This window comes from Amia ocellicauda, chromosome 5, assembly GCF_036373705.1.
Source record: "Amia ocellicauda isolate fAmiCal2 chromosome 5, fAmiCal2.hap1, whole genome shotgun sequence".
Classification (NCBI taxonomy): Eukaryota; Metazoa; Chordata; class Actinopteri; order Amiiformes; family Amiidae; genus Amia; species Amia ocellicauda.
The window spans coordinates 36,763,901-36,783,375 of record NC_089854.1 but is presented as its reverse complement, the minus strand read 5'-3'; the positions used below and the strand labels follow the sequence as shown (position 1 = coordinate 36,783,375).

The 19,475-nt window shown below is 41.8% G+C and overlaps 2 protein-coding genes across 2 annotated transcripts; both read left to right on the top strand.

The window, feature by feature from the left end:
- The first annotated feature begins 1,499 nt into the window (after window positions 1-1,499).
- echdc3 (enoyl CoA hydratase domain containing 3) lies at window positions 1,500-4,657 on the top strand. Its single transcript, XM_066705050.1, has 5 exons — window positions 1,500-1,741; window positions 2,186-2,307; window positions 2,491-2,588; window positions 3,162-3,362; window positions 3,712-4,657. The coding sequence occupies exons 1-5, from the start codon at window positions 1,569-1,571 to the stop codon at window positions 4,042-4,044; spliced, it is 927 nt and encodes a 308-aa protein (XP_066561147.1). The 5' UTR covers window positions 1,500-1,568; the 3' UTR covers window positions 4,045-4,657.
- A 3,448-nt stretch (window positions 4,658-8,105) lies between these two features.
- On the top strand, window positions 8,106-17,372 carry proser2 (proline and serine rich 2). The gene is made up of 4 exons (XM_066705049.1): window positions 8,106-8,331; window positions 10,289-10,521; window positions 14,118-14,400; window positions 14,565-17,372. The coding sequence occupies exons 2-4, from the start codon at window positions 10,393-10,395 to the stop codon at window positions 15,542-15,544; spliced, it is 1,392 nt and encodes a 463-aa protein (XP_066561146.1). The 5' UTR covers window positions 8,106-8,331; window positions 10,289-10,392; the 3' UTR covers window positions 15,545-17,372.
- The last annotated feature ends 2,103 nt before the right edge of the window (window positions 17,373-19,475 follow it).

Below are 19,475 nucleotides of genomic sequence, written 5' to 3'. Positions count from 1 at the left end.
TTATCGTGTGCTGTTTATCCAGATCTCTCCTCAGGCTATGCTGTGCGCTTTTTCTCTCACAAGTCATTGGTTAATGATTGTGCATCTGTGCAATAATAACTAATAGGAGAAACACTGGTAGATGTTTTATGACTTTGCAAGGATTGTTTTTGGAAACGTTGAAATTGGCATCTCTGGATTATAGCTGAAGGCAGGGTGGTTTGGTTTTTAAACATTTTCCTACCTTGAACTGCATGCACTTGGCCCAAATAGCATATGCAACTCATTCCTTTTCTCTCTCTCTCTCTCCTGGTCCAGCCAAATCTATCGCGTTATACACATGACCCATATTATTTCTACAATTAGACATCAGTCACAGCTTCCATTTCCAAGTTTCTGATCAATAAGCCTTCAAAGCTGAAGCGCAGTTAATTTGCATCTTGGCACTCATCAGGGAGAGGAGTAAACTCAATATGTCTGCAGTGAATAATGTTTTCCAGATTGTTTATTCAATTTACATTTTTAATGGTTTTATTTATTCAGGATTTTCATATTCTTTGCTACGACTGCTATCATAACCCTGTCATTTCCCACAAACATTAGGCGAGCAGTTTGAATGATTCTGTGCTGCGACACTGCATTTTAATGTCCTGTTTCCTCATTTAGTATATTAAAACTAATTCCAAAGGGAATGGTACAGTTCTGAACAGATGCATGAGTCCTAATTTACTTCACTCCAGGGCAGTGATTTTAAGTGGGAATGTATTGAATTCCTGTCTGCTTAGTGAAATTAGATAAGCCCTACTTTGCCTAGAATATAGTTAAATCTATGTATTTGTTAATGCTGAATAAGTTGGGTTTTTAAAATTCTCTTCTTTGTCAGGGAACTATTATTTCTGAAGAACACTTGAGATTTAAGGACTTCTAACAAGAATCTTACGTTTTGGCTTTTTAAATGTAGACCTACATGACTGTTTTTGATTGAAAAATATTTTTAAATCAATACAAATTAGATAATCTAATGCAAGATTTGTTTTGCTGGTTTGTAACACCCTTTCCACAAACTAATGTGTAAAGCTGTTTTATTTCCCTGAAGTACAGCATGGAGGAAAGACATTGTTTAGATTGTGGATTTGCTAGAGGATTTATTCATTCTGTGCCTTTTGAGACCGTTAACTGACTTGAGCATCCGAAGTGACTTAGGATACATAAAGTGTACTTGTAGTATTCCCAAGCATATTTGCATTGTAATGCACTGCTTTTTTATATAAGGGCTGGAAAACCAGTATATTTTGTTTTCTAGTCAGCATTACTACAACTGCAATTGTTCTCATATATGTAGTAGAACCCCCTTTTCAAAGCACATTTCCCTGTAGGAATTGCAGTGTCATAAAAATAAAAAATAAGAAAAAGGGGGAGAAAGAACGAAAAGGTAATGAAAATGTGGATGCAGAAGCTGAAAGTGCCTGCGTTCAGCCAAGCTAGGGGGCGCCAGCGAGCGAGAGACGCACAAACTCCGCGCTGACTGACGCACCGGCGGCGCTCTGTATTTGTTTCTACTTCTATGTCCGAAATATCCGCAGGGAAAGATGGCTTTCCGCAGGGTTTGCGCTGCGGTGGGTTTGCGCCACTTCAGGGACGTTGTGTTAGCTCGCAGGTGCACACGAAACGATAGCGTATGTCGTTTTGCAGGCTCCAGGAGCTCTCTCTGTACCTTAGCTCCTGAGCAGTTCACCGTGAGGGTGCAACAACATGGAATAAGGTCAGGACACAGTAATACAGTTGTCCATATTATTATCGTCATTATTATTAAATTGAAATAGCACAATGTAGCGCAATAATCTGCATCTGAATCCCGACAATGCCAGTGGAAGCGGATCAGTTTGCGTGCAGACAGGACTGCCTTGTCTTGAAGTTGAAGTGAAAATGACAGACAGCGCCCCCTGCTGCTGAAAAACACGACCAACGTCAAGACATTTCTGTACATAAAAAGTTCAGTCTAGTATTTAAACGTCTATTGGTGTTGTTATTGATTTATTAATATGGTTCAATTTACAATTAATTACTGCTTGATTTTATTCTGTGTACAGTTTTAGTAAAGCATCAGCTGACACACTATCACACTTAGTATCAATCAGTAGCTAACTGTTGCAACTTAGTACCATCAATGAGGAATAAAATGCTCTGTTGCTGTTTCGTATCCTAGAAATATAGTCCTCAATAACCCCAAGAAGAGAAACGCTCTGTCCTTGTCCATGCTGGAGTCTCTACGCGCTGATATCCTGCACGAGGTGGACAGCGCAGACCTCCGAGTCATCATCATCTCAGGTACTCCATCCAGGACCAGAAGACTGTTGGGCGACGAGAAGTCGTACTTCACGTTATCTGAATTAACTCTGGTCTGAATGAGCAACGAACCAGACACACACATCCATGAGGTAGCAACCCACGTTAAATAAGCACAGGGTTCGTTGTCTGTCTTCCTTAACGAAGCCGGCGGTTGTTTTGCAGCCAAAGGGCCCGTCTTCTCGTCAGGCCACGACCTGAAGGAGCTGACGTCGCAGCAGGGCAGTGAGCACCACGGCAGGGTGTTCGAGGTCTGCTCGGAGGTGAGGCGGTCACAGCTGGCACAACACCGCCATCAGCGCTGAGCTGGATATCTCTGCTTTGCAAATCCTATCCTCCATCCTGTGTGTTTGTTCCTCTGAAGTATGTAAACGACGTATGTAAATACTAAAGACTTTGGAAGACGCACTATTTTAAGTTGCCTTAGTTGTGTGATTTTAATGAGGGGGGAAAAAAAAAGTATTGTTTATTTTTTTTTAAGCTCAGGTTCAGTATTTTTAAGTTGTTGGCAGAGATTTAAATGGCAGTGGTCACCAAGGATAAAAACTGCTTCTTGCCTCATAAGAGCGCTGTAGAGCAGACACTCGTTAACTCGGTTAACATGGAATATTCAAAATCACTACAAATGCCTCCCAGGCCTCAGACTTTGCAGACTCGCTGTGGCGTTGTATCCATATTTTGGCTCTTCTCATCTCTGTTGAGGGCCGGGCTTCATTACGTTCAGATTTTAGGGTTTCTGCGGTACGGGTTCAGTTCTTTAATTTGGTACCTAACCGAAAGTTACATCTGCACAGGTTTCATTTTGATCTCTTCTTGAAATCGTATCACCATTTCAGGTCATGACCTTGATACAAGATGTTCCTGTACCGGTAATCGCTCAAGTCAAAGGCATGGCCACAGCTGCAGGGTGCCAGCTTGTTGCCAGCTGTGACATTGCAGTCGCTTCGGAGAAATCGACGTTTGCCACCCCTGGAGTGAATATTGGGCTGTTCTGTTCGACGCCTGCTGTTGCCATTGGAAGGGCTGTACCCAGGAAGGTAAGTTTTTTTTGTGATATACATTGTAACACTTTTGAGCGTTATGGGTCTAAAAATACACACAGCTCTTTTATTGCAGTGTTTTTCTTATTCACAAATGAAAAAATAGACATTGTACTTGGTTTGTGTTAACTAGGTGTTACTTACTGACAGACACTAAAAAGCCTTGTGATACATGATCAATGAAAGACCAGATTTGGACCTTGGAACCTGGACCACTGTAGATTCCACGATGAATGCTACAAAATCAGGCTGGACACGGTTATTATTTGGTTTGTATTTTCCAGAGCCAGATATCCACTAGATATCGCTATTAGTTTCAATATTATTATTTTTTTCCTGGTTCCAGGTGGCCTTGGAAATGCTCTTCACTGGAGCTCCCATCTCTGCCCAGGATGCTTTGCTCCATGGGCTCGTCAGCAAGGTGGTGCCGGAGGAGAAACTGGAGGAGACGACATTGGCCATCGCCCAGAAGATCTGTTCTGCCAGCCGACCTGTGGTGGCCCTGGGCAAGGCCACCTTCAACAGACAGATGGCCCAGGGGCGCCACGCCGCCTACGCAACTGCCTCCCGGGTGATGGTGGACAACTTGGCTCTGACAGACGGGCAGGAGGGCATCAGAGCCTTTATTGAGAAGCGCAGACCCGTGTGGACACACGGCACAGACAGAGTCCATGAGTAGCGCTGAGACCCGTTGTCCAGCAATAGAACTCTTTGTGTCTGTCCCATACTGTAGCCCCCCATTGCAACAGGGCTATTCTGCTGGACTGTACCGTTTCTACAGCCCCGATTGTAACAGGACTATTCAATAGATACATGTAAATGTTTGCAAATAAGAATAAACTCAGTTCACCCTACACATCCCCTTTCACATTCCTAATGCTCTGGGCGAGTCCTCAATCACTCAATCGCCATGCATTTCCTCTGTCTGCGGCTTTAAAAAAAAAGAAAAGTCTGGGCTAACCTCAATGTGCCAACACCCACAAACTGAAATCCATGGCTTCAGTAGAAAGTGTGCTCCTTTTTTTTTTTTTTTTTTTTTACTTAATTTTCCACACCTATATGACCATTAATGGCATCATTAGTATACCATCTGGAAAACTGTACTAATTAATATCCCAGTAGCCCTCGCTATAACATAATTAATTTTAAACTTAATACATTCATTTTCAATAACTTGTAACATTTGTGGATGGTATTTTGTGATCACGATCGATGTCCTGCACTGTATTGCCTGTCTGTCTGCTACTTATTGGGCTTGTATTTGCATATTAAATGGGTTATGGCAGCTATAATCTTGAGAGCTATTATTGAGAGCAAGATACAATTATAATCAGTTAAATAATACATTTTTGATATTATTCTGTCAAGTGCTTTCTCTTGGCTGAGGTTAGGTAGCAGGCTAAGGAAATTGGGAATCTTTTTCATTCAATATAATAATAGGATTAATAATCATGTATTATTTCATAATAATTTGTATTATTGTGCCTATTTTTATTATATACACTCACCTAAAGGATTATTAGGAACACCATACTAATACTGTGTTTGACCCCCTTTCGCCTTCAGAACTGCCTTAATTCTACGTGGCATTGATTCAACAAGGTGCTGAAAGCATTCTTTAGAAATGTTGGCCCATATTGATAGGATAGCATCTTGCAGTTGATGGAGATTTGTGGGATGCACATCCAGGGCACGAAGCTCCCGTTCCACCACATCCCAAAGATGCTCTATTGGGTTGAGATCTGGTGACTGTGGGGGCCAGTTTAGTACAGTGAACTCATTGTCATGTTCAAGAAACCAATTTGAAATGATTCGACCTTTGTGACATGGTGCATTATCCTGCTGGAAGTAGCCATCAGAGGATGGGTACATGGTGGTCATAAAGGGATGGACATGGTCAGAAACAATGCTCAGGTAGGCCGTGGCATTTAAACGATGCCCAATTGGCACTAAGGGGCCTAAAGTGTGCCAAGAAAACATCCCCCACACTTACACCACCACCACCAGCCTGCACAGTGGTAACAAGGCATGATGGATCCATGTTCTCATTCTGTTTACGCCAAATTCTGACTCTACCATCTGAATGTCTCAACAGAAATCGAGACTCATCAGACCAGGCAACATTTTTCCAGTCTTCAACTGTCCAATTTTGGTGAGCTTGTGCAAATTGTAGCCTCTTGTTCCTATTTGTAGTGGAGATGAGTGGTACCCGGTGGGGTCTTCTGCTGTTGTAGCCCATCCGCCTCAAGGTTGTACGTGTTGTGGCTTCACAAATGCTTTGCTGCATACCTCGGTTGTAACGAGTGCTTATTTCAGTCAAAGTTGCTCTTCTATCAGCTTGAATCAGTCGGCCCATTCTCCTCTGACCTCTAGCATCAACAAGGCATTTTCGCCCACAGGACTGCCGCATACTGGATGTTTTTCCCTTTTCACACCATTCTTTGTAAACCCTAGAAATGGTTGTGCGTGAAAATCCCAGTAACTGAGCAGATTTGTGAAATACTCAGACCGGCCCGTCTGGCACCAACAACCATGCCACGCTCAAAATTGCTTAAATCACCTTTCTTTCCCATTCAGACATTCAGTTTGGAGTTCAGGAGATTGTCTTGACCAGGACCACACCCCTAAATGCATTGAAGCAACTGCCATGTGATTGGTTGGTTAGATAATTGCATTAATGAGAAATTGAACAGGTGTTCCTAATAATCCTTTAGGTGAATGTATGTGTGTGTTATAGGCATGATGTGATTTTACAAAATGACAAAAAATAACAGGAATTATTTGATATCATCATCTGGTGTGATCTATAGATAGTTTGTTGAGATTAAATTATAACTTTGATAGCGATTAATACTTTTCATATGAATCAAAATGTAGGTTTTCCCTTAATTGTATTTCTGTATGACATGTGAAGTGACGTATGATGTAGATATTGCTAATTTATGTAAAAAAAAAGAAAAAGTATACCAAGGTATATTATATTGTATGGTCATTATCTATCTTGGCTTGGGTAGGTTGTCAGTGACAGCTGTTCCTCAGGGCCTGCCAGTAAAAATGTATAGAGTAGTGTTACAAATGTGTGACCACAAGGGGGAGCATTGACTCCAGTTAGCAAAGATCTTGCAGTTCATCAGTGATGCATTGTGACACTTACTGCCCCTGGACTCTTACTGCCCCAGGACGTTCCATCGCTGGCATTCTTACAGCCGACTCCATCACTTTACAGTTTGTCACAGGGGTTAGACAGATGTACTGACCTCTGTGGAATGTGGTTGAAGATTAACTACTGGAGCTCAGGGTGAAGGGAGCTTCTTTAGGTAACCTTTTTAGTAAATATTGATTCTGATTTTCCCCTTGGTTGCTTCAGAGCCATGAAAGACCGTGAACTTGTGGGAATACAAACTACCGTGACTCATGACGCCCCTGTGATGGAGTTGTTGCCATGATTGGTTTCATGCATTTGGTAAATGTATTCTTTATTATAATGTGCATCTAATTTGTGGACTATGCATGTTCATATATAGCTTTATACACCTGTTTTATTTTATTTAAACAAATAATCACAGCCTATATTTGTCTTTGGGGAATGTCTTGACTTCCTGTTCCCCATTCCCACTCATGTACATTCCACTCTGTTTTCACTGTTTTTTGTTTTGGGCCCAGTCAGCCCCCTAGACATCTGGTCTTTAAAGAGAAACTTTATTAGTCTGTGGCCATCTGCTCCAGACTCGTGTGGTCAGAGAGTCTGGAGGAGCTGTGCGCTGAATCGCCAGGCCACCATACCCTGCCCTGCTCACATTGCAATAGCTCTGGTGTGTTGTCTTTACTTTCTGACTTGACTTTCATGTTTTATACATATTAAGGTTTCCTGGATTTGGTCACATTTAGGTGTCATATAATAAAGTATAGTATGGCATTGGGGTTTATTGAAGGAGATTGTGCAATTACAGATATCAACCACTAGAGAGCAACATTGTGAACTCAAGACGTTTCTTGTAATTCTTAAATATGTTGCGTTAATTGTTTTAATGAGAGATAAGAACTACCTTTTACTCTAATTCTTAGGCAAAGTGTGACGAACCAGTTTATATTGAGTCTTTTTTATAGATTAATTTACTTTTTACACGTTTTTAAAGTGTTGGGTGTATTGTTACGTATAAACTGCATGCAATGACATACTATACATGCTTTATTTAAGATACTGTGTAACTAAATATTTAAAGTAGTTTTTTTTTAATTGTGTGTTACTATGATTATTTGCTGCTGCTGTTGACAAAAGGCTCTGAAAGTGCGCAGTGTGTTTGCGGTCTCTGTCGCTCACAGTAATCCGGGCTAAGAGTCGCATTGTTGGCGTGCAGGTGCAACGCTTTGGTGGCGTTCATTAGGACAGAAGTCCGCAGTTCTGCGCAGATCTGCGCTGCTCAGCCAATGGGATCGGTGGGATTCTGCACAACTGCGGGAACTGGCGCTGTACAGACACCCGAGACCGGGAAAGCGCACAAGCCCAAGTGCGCTTTTGGTGAACAAGTTCATCAAACCTGCGGAGAATGACACTGCTCAAACTGGATTGTGTTGTCCGCTGTAGAAAGGTCAGGTAACAGCCCTGTGGTTAATTGTGCGGCTGCGCGCTTCGTCGAGCTGCTCCAGCGCAGCGCAATTAGCGCCGTGTGCGCGTGAGGAGGGCCGGGCGGCTGCTCTGCGCATGCGCATCGTGCAAATGAGAGGCTTTGGTTTCTCGGGAGTTAGTCATTGCGACAAGCTGGTGCCTGGAAGGAGGGGCAATGGAGCGCCACGGCGAGTCAAGTAGGATGGCAGTTTAATGGACCCAGCTTGTTTGTTTAATATAAATCTCTGTAGTGAAATGGTTGATTTATGTATCTCTGTAGGGGATTCACAGTCAGCCCTCTTTTGAAAGTATTGAATCAGTTCTTGAGGAGCGAATTACCTCCACGTCTCTACCTGTAAGGTAAGTAAGTGATCGTCCGTTTCCTCAAGGCTGTGATGACAGGCTTTTCCTTTTTATGTCACCTGTTCCTTTATTGAAAATATCTGTTCGTCGTTCAGTAATAATGCGATAAATGAGCCATCTCTGATTCCCGCTGGGGACGTTTTTATGCAGAAGTTTGTTGGTGTGTATTTGTATACCGTTATACAATAAGGCGGCTACTTTAATCACTGTTTTAGTAGTGCGGGGTTTCAGTTGCTATTCGCGTCGATTGAGAGACTGACAGGAGATCATATTCGTGTTGAAGATTTTGTCCTTTTGTTTTTTTTAAAAGGCTATACACAGCCCACTTTTCTTTTATTTTCTTTGTTTGTGTGTTGTGTACCCGGTTAGCCCGCATACCTTCTCCCGCATATCTGGTCAAGCAACTCACGGGCGCAGTGTCGCGTCCTGGCGGAGCTGGTTTCAGTTGTATTGATCCAGTGTCCCCAGCCCTTACAATCTCAAGGCACACTCCACTTGTGTAGCCCAAACTTGAATATAAATCTGACCTTTCCATGAGAATTTGATTATTGTAGAAACCTGTGCATTCTGACCTAATTGTCACACTGAGTTGGTTAACAAGTTGCCCCATACAACCCTGCAAGCCCGTTTCCCTATCAGTTGCATTTCTGTAATGTAGAAAGCAATGGGCTTCACCCCTGGCTTGGCTCTGTGGGGGCTGAGTCCTGGCAACCAACTCTTGAGGGAGCCAGGGAGTCATTAACTACTGTGCTATACAACATATTTAAGTCATTAGTGCTGACTGCAAATGCTGATTGTTTGCAATCGTTGTGCTTAATTAATGAACAATCATAATTCCGTTTAGGTCACACACAATAAAAGCCTCAGAGATTTGTTTTGATGTGTTATATCTCTGACTTAGTCCAGACCCATGAAGGGCAACTGTAAAAAACGGTTCCCTGCTTATAATAAGAAGAACATAAGACATTTTACAAACCAGAGGAGGCCATATGACCCATCGTGCTCGTTTGGTGTCCATTAATAACTAAGTGATCCAAGGATCCTATCCAGATTATTTTTAAATGTTCCCAAATTTTCAGCTTCAGCCACATCGCTGGGGAGTTTGTTCAGATTGTGACGCCTCTCTGTGTGAAGAAGTGTCTCCTGTTTTCCGTTTTGAATGCCTTGAAGCCCAATTTCCATTTGTGTCCCCGGGTGCGTGTGTCCCTGCTGATCTGGAAAAGCTCCTCTGGTTTGAGGTGGTCAGTGCCTTTCATGATTTTGAAGACTTGGATCAAGTCCCCCCATAATCATGAAAGGCATCAACCTAATGCACACCTTACATTAAAGGTGTATTGCCTGGCTGAGAAAATCACAAGGTTTTGATCCTGTCCTATCTGATTTGAGTAATTACAACAAGCTTTTTAAAATGGAGAGCTGGGTAGATGTTGTTTTTTCTGTAAACGCAACCAAGAAACAGGTTTTCAGTGTCTGCACTTCCTTGAAACCCCTGGTTCTTTGTTTTCATTAACTACCTCTCGGCAGACCGCATAGCCAGAGGTTTCTGGAAATCTCCCAGTTCATACCAACAACCAGGAGTGGTGTGTTTACTTTCTTATTAGAGCATACCTGGAACTGCGACGCCTTGTTTGAGAATAGTGGTGTCAGAACCAAATGAGCCGACCGTTGCCTTTTTGGTTTTAATAAGAAATGTCTTAGTATTGTTGTTGTATTTCTTTATGGTTTACATGGCTTTACAATAACCTTATTTTTTTGTTGTCAAGTTTTACTTTGTCTCTCAATATATAAAAAGTGGTGGGTAAGGGTTACTGCTAATAAATATTAATTTGAATAAGACAGGGCAGGGGGATTATTCTGTAGGCGGCTTCACATTTAGAATGTGTTCAGAAGACATGAAAACCTTGCATGTCGTGAATGGCTTACACATGTACTCTCTCTCTCTCTCTCTCCTCAGTGTGGTGTCCTAGCGAAGATGTGACATGAGACCATGGTGTGCGAGTGAAAGCTTTGACCGGCACCAGAGGAAGAAGGCCTGGGGAAGTATCTATCCTTCGAGAAATGCCAAGAGGCAACAGTGATCGCAATTCCACCATGGATTTGAACATCTCCGCGAAGCCCAGGCCCCAGTATGGACTTAATGGGAGCCACGAAGCCAGCAGCAGGACTCCCCTGTCGTCTTCCTCTCCGGTAAGTGTACAAATCCTTCTCTTAGCCCCTCTCACTTCCTCGGAGGTGGAGTCAGACCCAGAACCTGATTGTGCAGTGTGGCTGTGGTAGAGAAGCAACATTACAGAGATGGTGAAGATTAGGGTTAGGTCCAGGTTATATTGTTTCAGTAACAACTGCTACACCGCAAAATCAGGCTGTGCACAGCAGCACTTTGGGAGTTGAAGTCCATGTGCTGCAGTTTTCTTTTCTAACCCCCACACCACATCTGTACTATTTTAAAGTCCTTTGCTCCACGCCCTTAGATTAGTTCTTGGTGTTCTTTAGGTTTGTTTATGATAGTTATGGGGGGGGGGGTCTTTAATTATTTGCCTGCTGCTCCAAACAAATGAATGGCTGCAAACTTTCACAGTTTTTTCTTGGTGAATCGGTAAATCCAGTGTAAAGACCAAATATGTATTAAACTAAACGCATCGCTGTGCTCTGTATGTATATACCATCGATGTGGTTGAAGCTGAAAGTTTGGGAACATTTAAAAATAGACTGGATAGGATCCTTGGATCACTTAGATATTAATGGACACCAAATGAACACGATGGGTCGAATGGCCTCCTCTTGTTTGTATTCTTTCTTATGTTCTTATATACTATTCATTAGGTTATTCTCAATGTGTTGGAGGGAATAGAAAGGTGAACCAGAGTTTTTTTTTTTTTTTTTTTAACCAGGTGACAGTTCGCAGCTGTTTGGGGGGGTAAAGGTTTAAGTAATGGGTAAGAAGCAGCGCTCTTTAAATATTCCCACTGAAGAGATCCAATTTAGTTGGAGAGGAAACTGCCAAACACACACACACACACACACACAGAAAATACAACATTTCTCTGTACAAGATGAGGTGCAGTAGAGGAAATTTCACATGGGTAGGGTTAAAAGATGTACTTTAATTTGAGGACATATTTTGCAGTTTTTGGGGGCTTTATTTATCATAGTAAACCAAGGTAAAGAACAGACGCATTCAACAATATAAACCAAAGAACAGCCACAATATAAACCTTACATTCCTTTACTGACGTCATCATATACCAGACATATTTGAGTGAGCCTATGTATATGCTACTTGTATTTCCAGAAATTAAAACCATTAAAATCATAATGAATAAGTATCACCTTGCCATGGGATTCAAGATTTAAACCGGTTTCGCTGCAGTTTTTGGCGGTGAGTGGAGTTTACAATGCGTGGGCTAATTTATTCATAGGTAACTGTATATTTTATTAATTGTTTCGGATTTAAGTTGTCATTCATGTTGCTTTGGAGAATGACAAGGTATGATTTGTGTTCCAGATTTAGTTTTTTTTTTTTTTTTAAATACACAGCCTACATTTTTGCCTGCCTTTTTTTTAAAACTAGGAGGAGTTGGGTAGAGCTGGAATTAAACCATTAGCATTAATTAGTATCACTATGTTGTGGGATTCAGGTTTAGCTGCAGTTTTTGTGCCTGAGTGGACTTCACATTGGACTCGGGGCAGTTTCTCTAGGGTGTGTCCCCACATTTCAGTACCATCCTTTCTCCGGCTTTAGCAAACCAGAGAGAGTTTCCAGAGAAGATGTTCGGTACGTGTTGACTACAGATTGAATATTTGGTAAAACGCAAGGATTTCTGTTTCACTGTTGAAACAAACAAAACGTAAGGTACATTTTATGGTGAGGAGAGTCCAGTAGTGACTATTTGCATAATAGTATGTATGTATGTGCATGCATGTATAGATGATTACCATTTTCTTCTCTTGGTAGAATATTTTACTGTTTGATTTCAAGCAATCGTCATAATTCCTAGGTACTGTGTATCTGGATTATCTGTGTGGAGTTTATATCATAGGATTTGCTTTTAAATTAAGAGGTTTTGTGTGTGTCCCCATGTATTATGTTGTATTTTGATTGTTTACTATGGTTTGTAATTTACTGCACTTTATTACTGTTGACAAACTTACACAGTTAGGAAAGACAAAGTGTATTGCAATGAGCATTTAGACAAAATTGAATGAGAATGTAACTACTTTATTTAAAAATCACAGATTATATTGCTCTTCAAAAAATAGAATTGTAACTGCAGGTAATATATTATTTTTGGGGGCTGTCCCTAATTTCCTTGATTTTAAATTTGAGAAAATAGTCTTATTAGAAACAGGGTATGTGGATGACATAGACATTCATGTTTGTAGGACAGGCTGTGAATTTAGATGAGTTCTCACAGATCACAACAGGAAAAAAAAAAAAAAATCAATCGTAAGCTGTAGTCAAATCACCCAGTCTCCACGGAGTAGCCTTTGGGAGATGGAAAAAGAAATGTTTACTGAAAGACAGAGCTGCTCATATTTTTTGTAAGTACCCAACACAAAAAGGGCAGGTTATTTACTCTGGCTGTTATTTTCAGTAATGCAGTGTTCAGTTTTGTCCTTTCATTTTCACATTACCTCATGGTTTACACAGGCCGTTTCAAGATAACTCGTAACCAAATACCTGGTATTGCGTTTCAGCAGCATAAACGCTGCCTCTTTGTTGATACCAGAACGGTGAACTGAGACTGAGGGCAGGCAGATCCACTCTGAATAACTCCTTGTGTTCACAAAACACCTGGGTTTGCACATGTTGTCGGATGTACATGAGGATCTTCTTGGCAGCAGGGAAAGTTTATGACCTTAGCTCGAATGCTAATATATAGCTTTATAAAAATAGAATTCTGTAGATTCTGTATATTCCTAACAATGGAAAACTGCTTTCTCAAGATGACAGAACTGCTGTAAATGTGGAACTCTGGTCTCCTTTTGCTGAGTCCAGGTGCTTACTCCTGTTCTATATATAGAGGGCATAAACAGTGTTTACTCTGTCTGGGATTGACACCATGCCATTGGCCAGCGGTTTCCAAAGGCACAGATTACATACGGGAAAGAACAACACGGTGATTGTCTTTGTACCCAAACACACAAAGGCTTACCGTGTCAGTGGGGGCAGGTGTAGGATGAAAGCTTAATACTCCTTATTGGAGATATTCCCAAATGAATACAACCTCCAGTTCTGTCTACTGGACACTGTCATACTGGGGGGAATAATACAAAATAAATTTCCAATAAATAAGCAATACCAATACAGAAAAGTTGAAGCAGTTTCTTATCTTAATGGATTTTTAACGTGGATTTTTGAGATAAATATGATGGGTGGCAGGACAGAGTAGGTTATAGATTGGCACCAAACGTGCTACTGACCGGCAATGGCCTGTGGACCAGTACAGCCTAGCAGTTACGTATGAGGCTAGAATTATGTTAGTTATTTAGGTGATTTTATATATTCATCTAAAAGACTTGTGTGGGTGGGATTGGTTTATACATTATTTTAATAACAAAAATCACCAATCAAATAATGAAAGTGGTATTTTGTTCTTTTTAGAAAAATGTATTATGTTAAATGTATTACCACCTGCAGTGGTGTTTAACAGTTAATTATCTGTGTTCATTGAGCATTATTCTTTACCATTGGAAGCACAGCACCACAATTGCTTGTTCAGAGGCCGAACATTGCAGAGTCACTTGAAGTACCTGAACGCTGTTGGTTTCTTATTTTTCAGAATGAGGATGCCCTCCAGTTCCTGAGCTGGGAGGAGAAGGAATGCATCATATTCTTCGAGGAGACCATTGACTCCCTGGATGATGATCGAGCAGACTCCACTTTCTCTTCAGGGAGCAGTACTCCAGTTGTTGACCGGGCTACGCCAACCTTCATGGAGCAAAGAAATCCCAGCCCCAAGGGGGAAGACATCATTGACCTGGTTCATGGAAGCCCAACAGAATTCAGCGGGCTTGTTTACAAGCCACATGGCACTGGTGGTGGCACTGCGCTCGCTGCTCATGGTAAAGTCTTTGTCACGTAGTGCCAGTGCTTCTTATTCTTATTCATTTAAGAATTCCCAGAATCTTTATGGATTCAAAATCCACACACCTGTGGTGCAGAATGTCAATAATTGTTTGAGTTGTTGTTAAATGTTCATTCTTGTTTTTTTGTTTTGTTTTTTTAGATGTCACAAGTGTCTCCATGCACCCCGAGTCACATTTTGAGATGAGACCAAGGCGGCAGGTAACGGAAGGCTACCCCTCAGAGTTCACATTCCCTGCTCCACCTCCCCCCATGTCCAATCTAGAAGGAGACTCCTTTGCGTCCCCTTTCTACCACCCTGCCGGCTCCATTCCCACGCCGGTCATCATTGCCCAGAAGATAGCGGAGAACCAGGCAGGGGCCGCACCGTTCTCCTCCACCTCCTTATTGACAGAGAGAAGCAGCAGCCTGGAAAGTGACAGGAGCCCCCCACCCTCTCCTGACTACATGGGCAGGACAGGCCCCACCACAGCAGCAAAGCCTAACAAATATCCAGGCAACATCAATGTCGTCATGGGAGGCAAAGACTATAACCAGACCATCGCGAAAGCAGCCGTCAAGGTTCAGGAAAGGAAAGCGCAAGTGTGGGCCAACCTAACTGGGGCGCCTCTCAATTCCATTAACCTGGAAGAGAAGCCAACCAACCAGAGGAACCAACCAACCAGAAGCACGTCTTTCAGAGACCCCATGCCCAGCAAGTCGAGGCAAGAAGCATTGTCCATTCTGGGCCTGAACAAGAATGTCCCAAAAAGCCCCAGTGGTAGTAAGCCCAGAGTTGTGTCCTCTCCTCCGGATTCACCGAGCAAAGCTGGCATTGCGTCTACTGACCTCCGTTACCACGGCAGTAATCCCCGACCGGGAGCTTTCCCCTTCGGCTCCAGTTCGAAGCCAGCTGCATACAGGCCGGATACCCGTCCCTCCGAGAACAGATCTTCCCGCCACAATGGTGCTCAGAGTGCTCATGTCAGCAGCTCGGCGCCGTTGTCACCAGACCTGGTGAGACAGCGCCCTGCGTCAGCATTCAGACCTCAGGGAATTACAGTGCAGTTCTCCGGGCGAGGGGCCACCGATGAATCCAGAAGACAAGCACTGAGGAAGCTTGGTCTTTTGAAGGACTCTTGATTTATTATTTTTTTTCTATCTTTTCTGGGTAACATTATCTAAGCATGAATATTAATCTACAGGCCGGCCTGGCCAGTGGTGTTGCTATAGATGGAATCTTATTTTTTGTGTGATAAATATAGTGGTTTGGGGGATGAAAAACAATTATTTAATTATATCTGATTAATTTAATCTGAAAAGAAACAACAAAAACAATCTGGCATCTGTGCAAATGGCTTTTCCTGCAATTAAATGTATCCAGGATACTCAATGAAAAGCAACACACATGGGGAAAAAGGACACGTGTATATGACTGATCTGATGACTAATAATTAATGGTTTTGTTCTTTAATTATTAGTTCCTGATATTTATTATAGTAGCTACAGTTTATAAGTCTGATCTGCATTGTTTGGAACTATCAGCCGAGTCTTTGGAAGTGTTGAGACCTTGCATGAGCTGGGCCCATGGGCCTTCTCTCATTGGCAGCCTTTCTTATATACTTGTTTAGTCTTGATATGAAAAAAACTAACCTGCCCAGTTCCCCCAGTGGCATGTTCATTTAAAAGCCCCTGCTCAGAGTCCAGGATGGGTTGTGCTTGGGCCTCACTGCTTAGACTGAGGGCTGTGCTACTCACCATCTAGGGTCAGAACTCCCATCAATTCCCATTAGTGGTCGCAGCCCGCGAGCCTGTCTCAGCTCTGCCCCGACACAAGAACGCTACTGTTTCACCTCTCGGGGAGAAAAAACGAGCAGATGCTGAACGGCAGGTCTTGCGGGACACGTTGGCTGTCTTCATATCTGGGGCGGAAGCAGTAGGTTGCTTCGAATGGTAATTGGCTATTCCAAATTGTAGGGCATTAAAGTGAGGGAGGGGATTGCAATTTTGTGTGTGTGTGTATAATATATATACACACACACACACACTTAAGTGACAAACTGTGAACATGGTAACCTTAGCCCCTTGAACTAGGAAAGCTAATACTGTGACAAGTATCATGTTTTTGTACTCTGAAGCATTGGGGAAGACCGTTGAGGCTGTAACCAGGAGGAATCTGCATAATATGAATCAATTTTGTACTTTTATAAACTATTAATGGTAAAAATGTAAAATGATGCCATCCACAGTTATGACGAGCCAAGCTGAGCTACTTAAGATCCTACAACTCAGTGGTGTTAAACAGCCAAAGCAATTTCCTTAATTGTTTTTGAAAACCGCTTTCCCAAATGTTAGACCTCCTGTTTAAAAGTGATGTATGTAGCTGGTTTCCTGCAGGTCTTGCTGGTCTTCTGGCTGCAGTAGAAATGGGAAATCCCCAACACATCTACAGCAGCATTGAGTGCCTGTCCGTATCTGTGCTATCAGGGCGAGTGAGTGGGTGCGTGTGGGTGTGTATGCTTGGGCAGGAGCGCGAGTGATTATGAGGGCACACTAATGAGTGTGGCATTTTTTTTGTTTTCTAATATTGACTCCGGTAGTGTAGTCTTATGCTACAATTATTCATGAAGTATTCAGTAACTGTGTGTACGAGTGTGTGAGTGAGTTCAATCATAAATAGCAGGATTACCCCTATAGACCAGGAGGATTTCAGGAAACCCTAGTGTAACACACTGCTGCTGGCCCTGTATTTTCTTTGTGAAGCCATTGTATATTGAATGTTAATCACACCTTGTTTAGATTCTAGTTTAACAATCTATATTTATATTGCATATAAATTCAAAGTTTGTGTCTGAAGACTGGTTTATATCTACCTGAGAATGACAGTTTTATTCACTGTATTGTAGAAGACATTTATACTATTAAGGTCACTTTATAAGCAACAGAGAATAAATGTTTGTTTAATTCTTAATTGCTTTATGATGTTTTGCATTGACATGCAAGGTGCTGTCAGATGTAGAGGAGTGGCAGTATAACGATCAATCAAAAATGCCTAGAAATAATTCTCACCTTGGTCAAATATACTAAGCAAATACAACACTTCTGTATTCAATATGCTGTTTCATGGACAGAAAGCAAACTGACACAAGTTCTCCCCAAAGGCACAGAATGCAACCTGTCCAGATCTCTCCTAGAAGGAGGCTACAAATCCAGTCACAAAAGCTTTTTTCTTTTTCTTGTAATGCAGTTATTTACAGGTTTTCAGTTACAGTACAGGAACAAAGCCTGAGCTGAAAGATGAGAATCCTGTCTGTGTCCTTTTAGTGGAGACGGGCTGTTCCAGAATACAAACCCATTGATTTTGACAGCAAACAGCGTTGCACCTGCTGCCACAGCCCAGGGACTCCCAGGAGCCGCGTTTCAAAAGCTATTCAACTCCAACTGTCCTATACAATGAGCAAAACTACTTTCATATTCAAAGATGGGTTGGAACCATGAAAGTCAGCTGTGGCAGATAACCAACAATGTCAGTGAAGAATAAGAAAAGGTTGTGTGTGAAGATTATCAGGGTTTGTTGACAGTGATCAACACAACATTTATTACATATTTATTTTATGTAATATTGGCATTTATTAACATCTTTCCATGTTATGTTCTAACCTAGGCAGTTTCAAGTGTTTTTTTTCTTTTTTTTTCTTTTACTTGAGGTCATTTATATAATTTCCTCCTGGCGTGGACCCAGCACGGTTTCCTGGCCCTGCATGTTCAGTTGTGTGAGTGTTTCGTTTTCAGATCCGAAACGGACACCTCTAAGACGAGGGGGTTTATGTTCCGCATTGCAGACCGTTTGGATGGAAATGTCAAACTGCATTCCTTGGCAGCCTCGAAAATCAACACTGCTGTGAAAACGGGAAACGGAGAGCTCCCTTTATAGAGCTGCAGTGAGGAGTGCCAAGAGTCGTCCGTCTCATTTCCGTCTGTGAAGAATGAATTTGGTCCGCCCTCCCTGATTTTAGTCATCTTGGAAGGAAGGGAATGCATTATTTACAGAGAACACCTTTAGAAAATGCTCACGCCTACAAGAAAAAGATCAGCCACACAACCTTGATTTGAAGGTAATGATTAGAGAGCAGTGACACTGATTCAGCAAGGAAGTGTTTTCACATGTTTAAGATGCTCTGGCACAGCATTGATCTAAATGCATTCCTGTTTTGTTTTTTTTTTGTTTGTTTTTTTTAACTTTTTGTAAAACTGTACCCAAGAGTTTGGTGGAAAATAGCAGATTAGCAAAGGATTGGATCTTCAGAGAAATGGGGAAGGTTGTTTATCTTTACTGGGGAAAACCTTCCTTCCACGTTCATCCTGACATGGGTGTGATTTATTTTTATTTTTACCAGGCGTATGATGAAAGTGATTAGGGATGGAAAACGGATGCTGACAAAGTCCTAATTTGCTTCGCACTACATCAACACAATCAAAAAACGATCTGCTTACATTACAGCATGACTATCCTTGACGCGCCTCCCTCACTCTGTGCATCAGAAGCTGAATGTGGCAGTCACACGTACATCAATATTGAAAACTATATTTATAATTTCTTACCCAGTAAAAGAGTTTTTGTCAGATACAATTTTCCACATATTGCCCACATCCTGTTGTCAGAGCCTCATGAACTGTGCACCTTCTTTGGTCAGTGTTTACAAATCGCACAGCTGTAGGGGATGTGTCTAACTTACAACAGTGTGGGGCTGAAGGTTATATTTAGAGCTACGAGAGTAATTTAACTGCCAGCTTTATAACTGTAAAAATGTTACTGTTGACCGTGACAATGGTTTTGTGTAGGTGTGCCACAAAAACTAAATACAAAGGGAACAATCCTATTAATGTTTGATGAAGCTAGATTTCATGTGTAATACAGAAGTTACATTTTAAAAGGCTTAAAGGACTTCATTAGTTTAGTGTTGTATTGCTACCTCTGCAAACATTTGTTGAGTAAACTGGTCATAAATGGAGAGCAGTCTATTACATGTCAAACATGTTGAAGTAACCTTTAATAAAAGCAGGACACATTTAG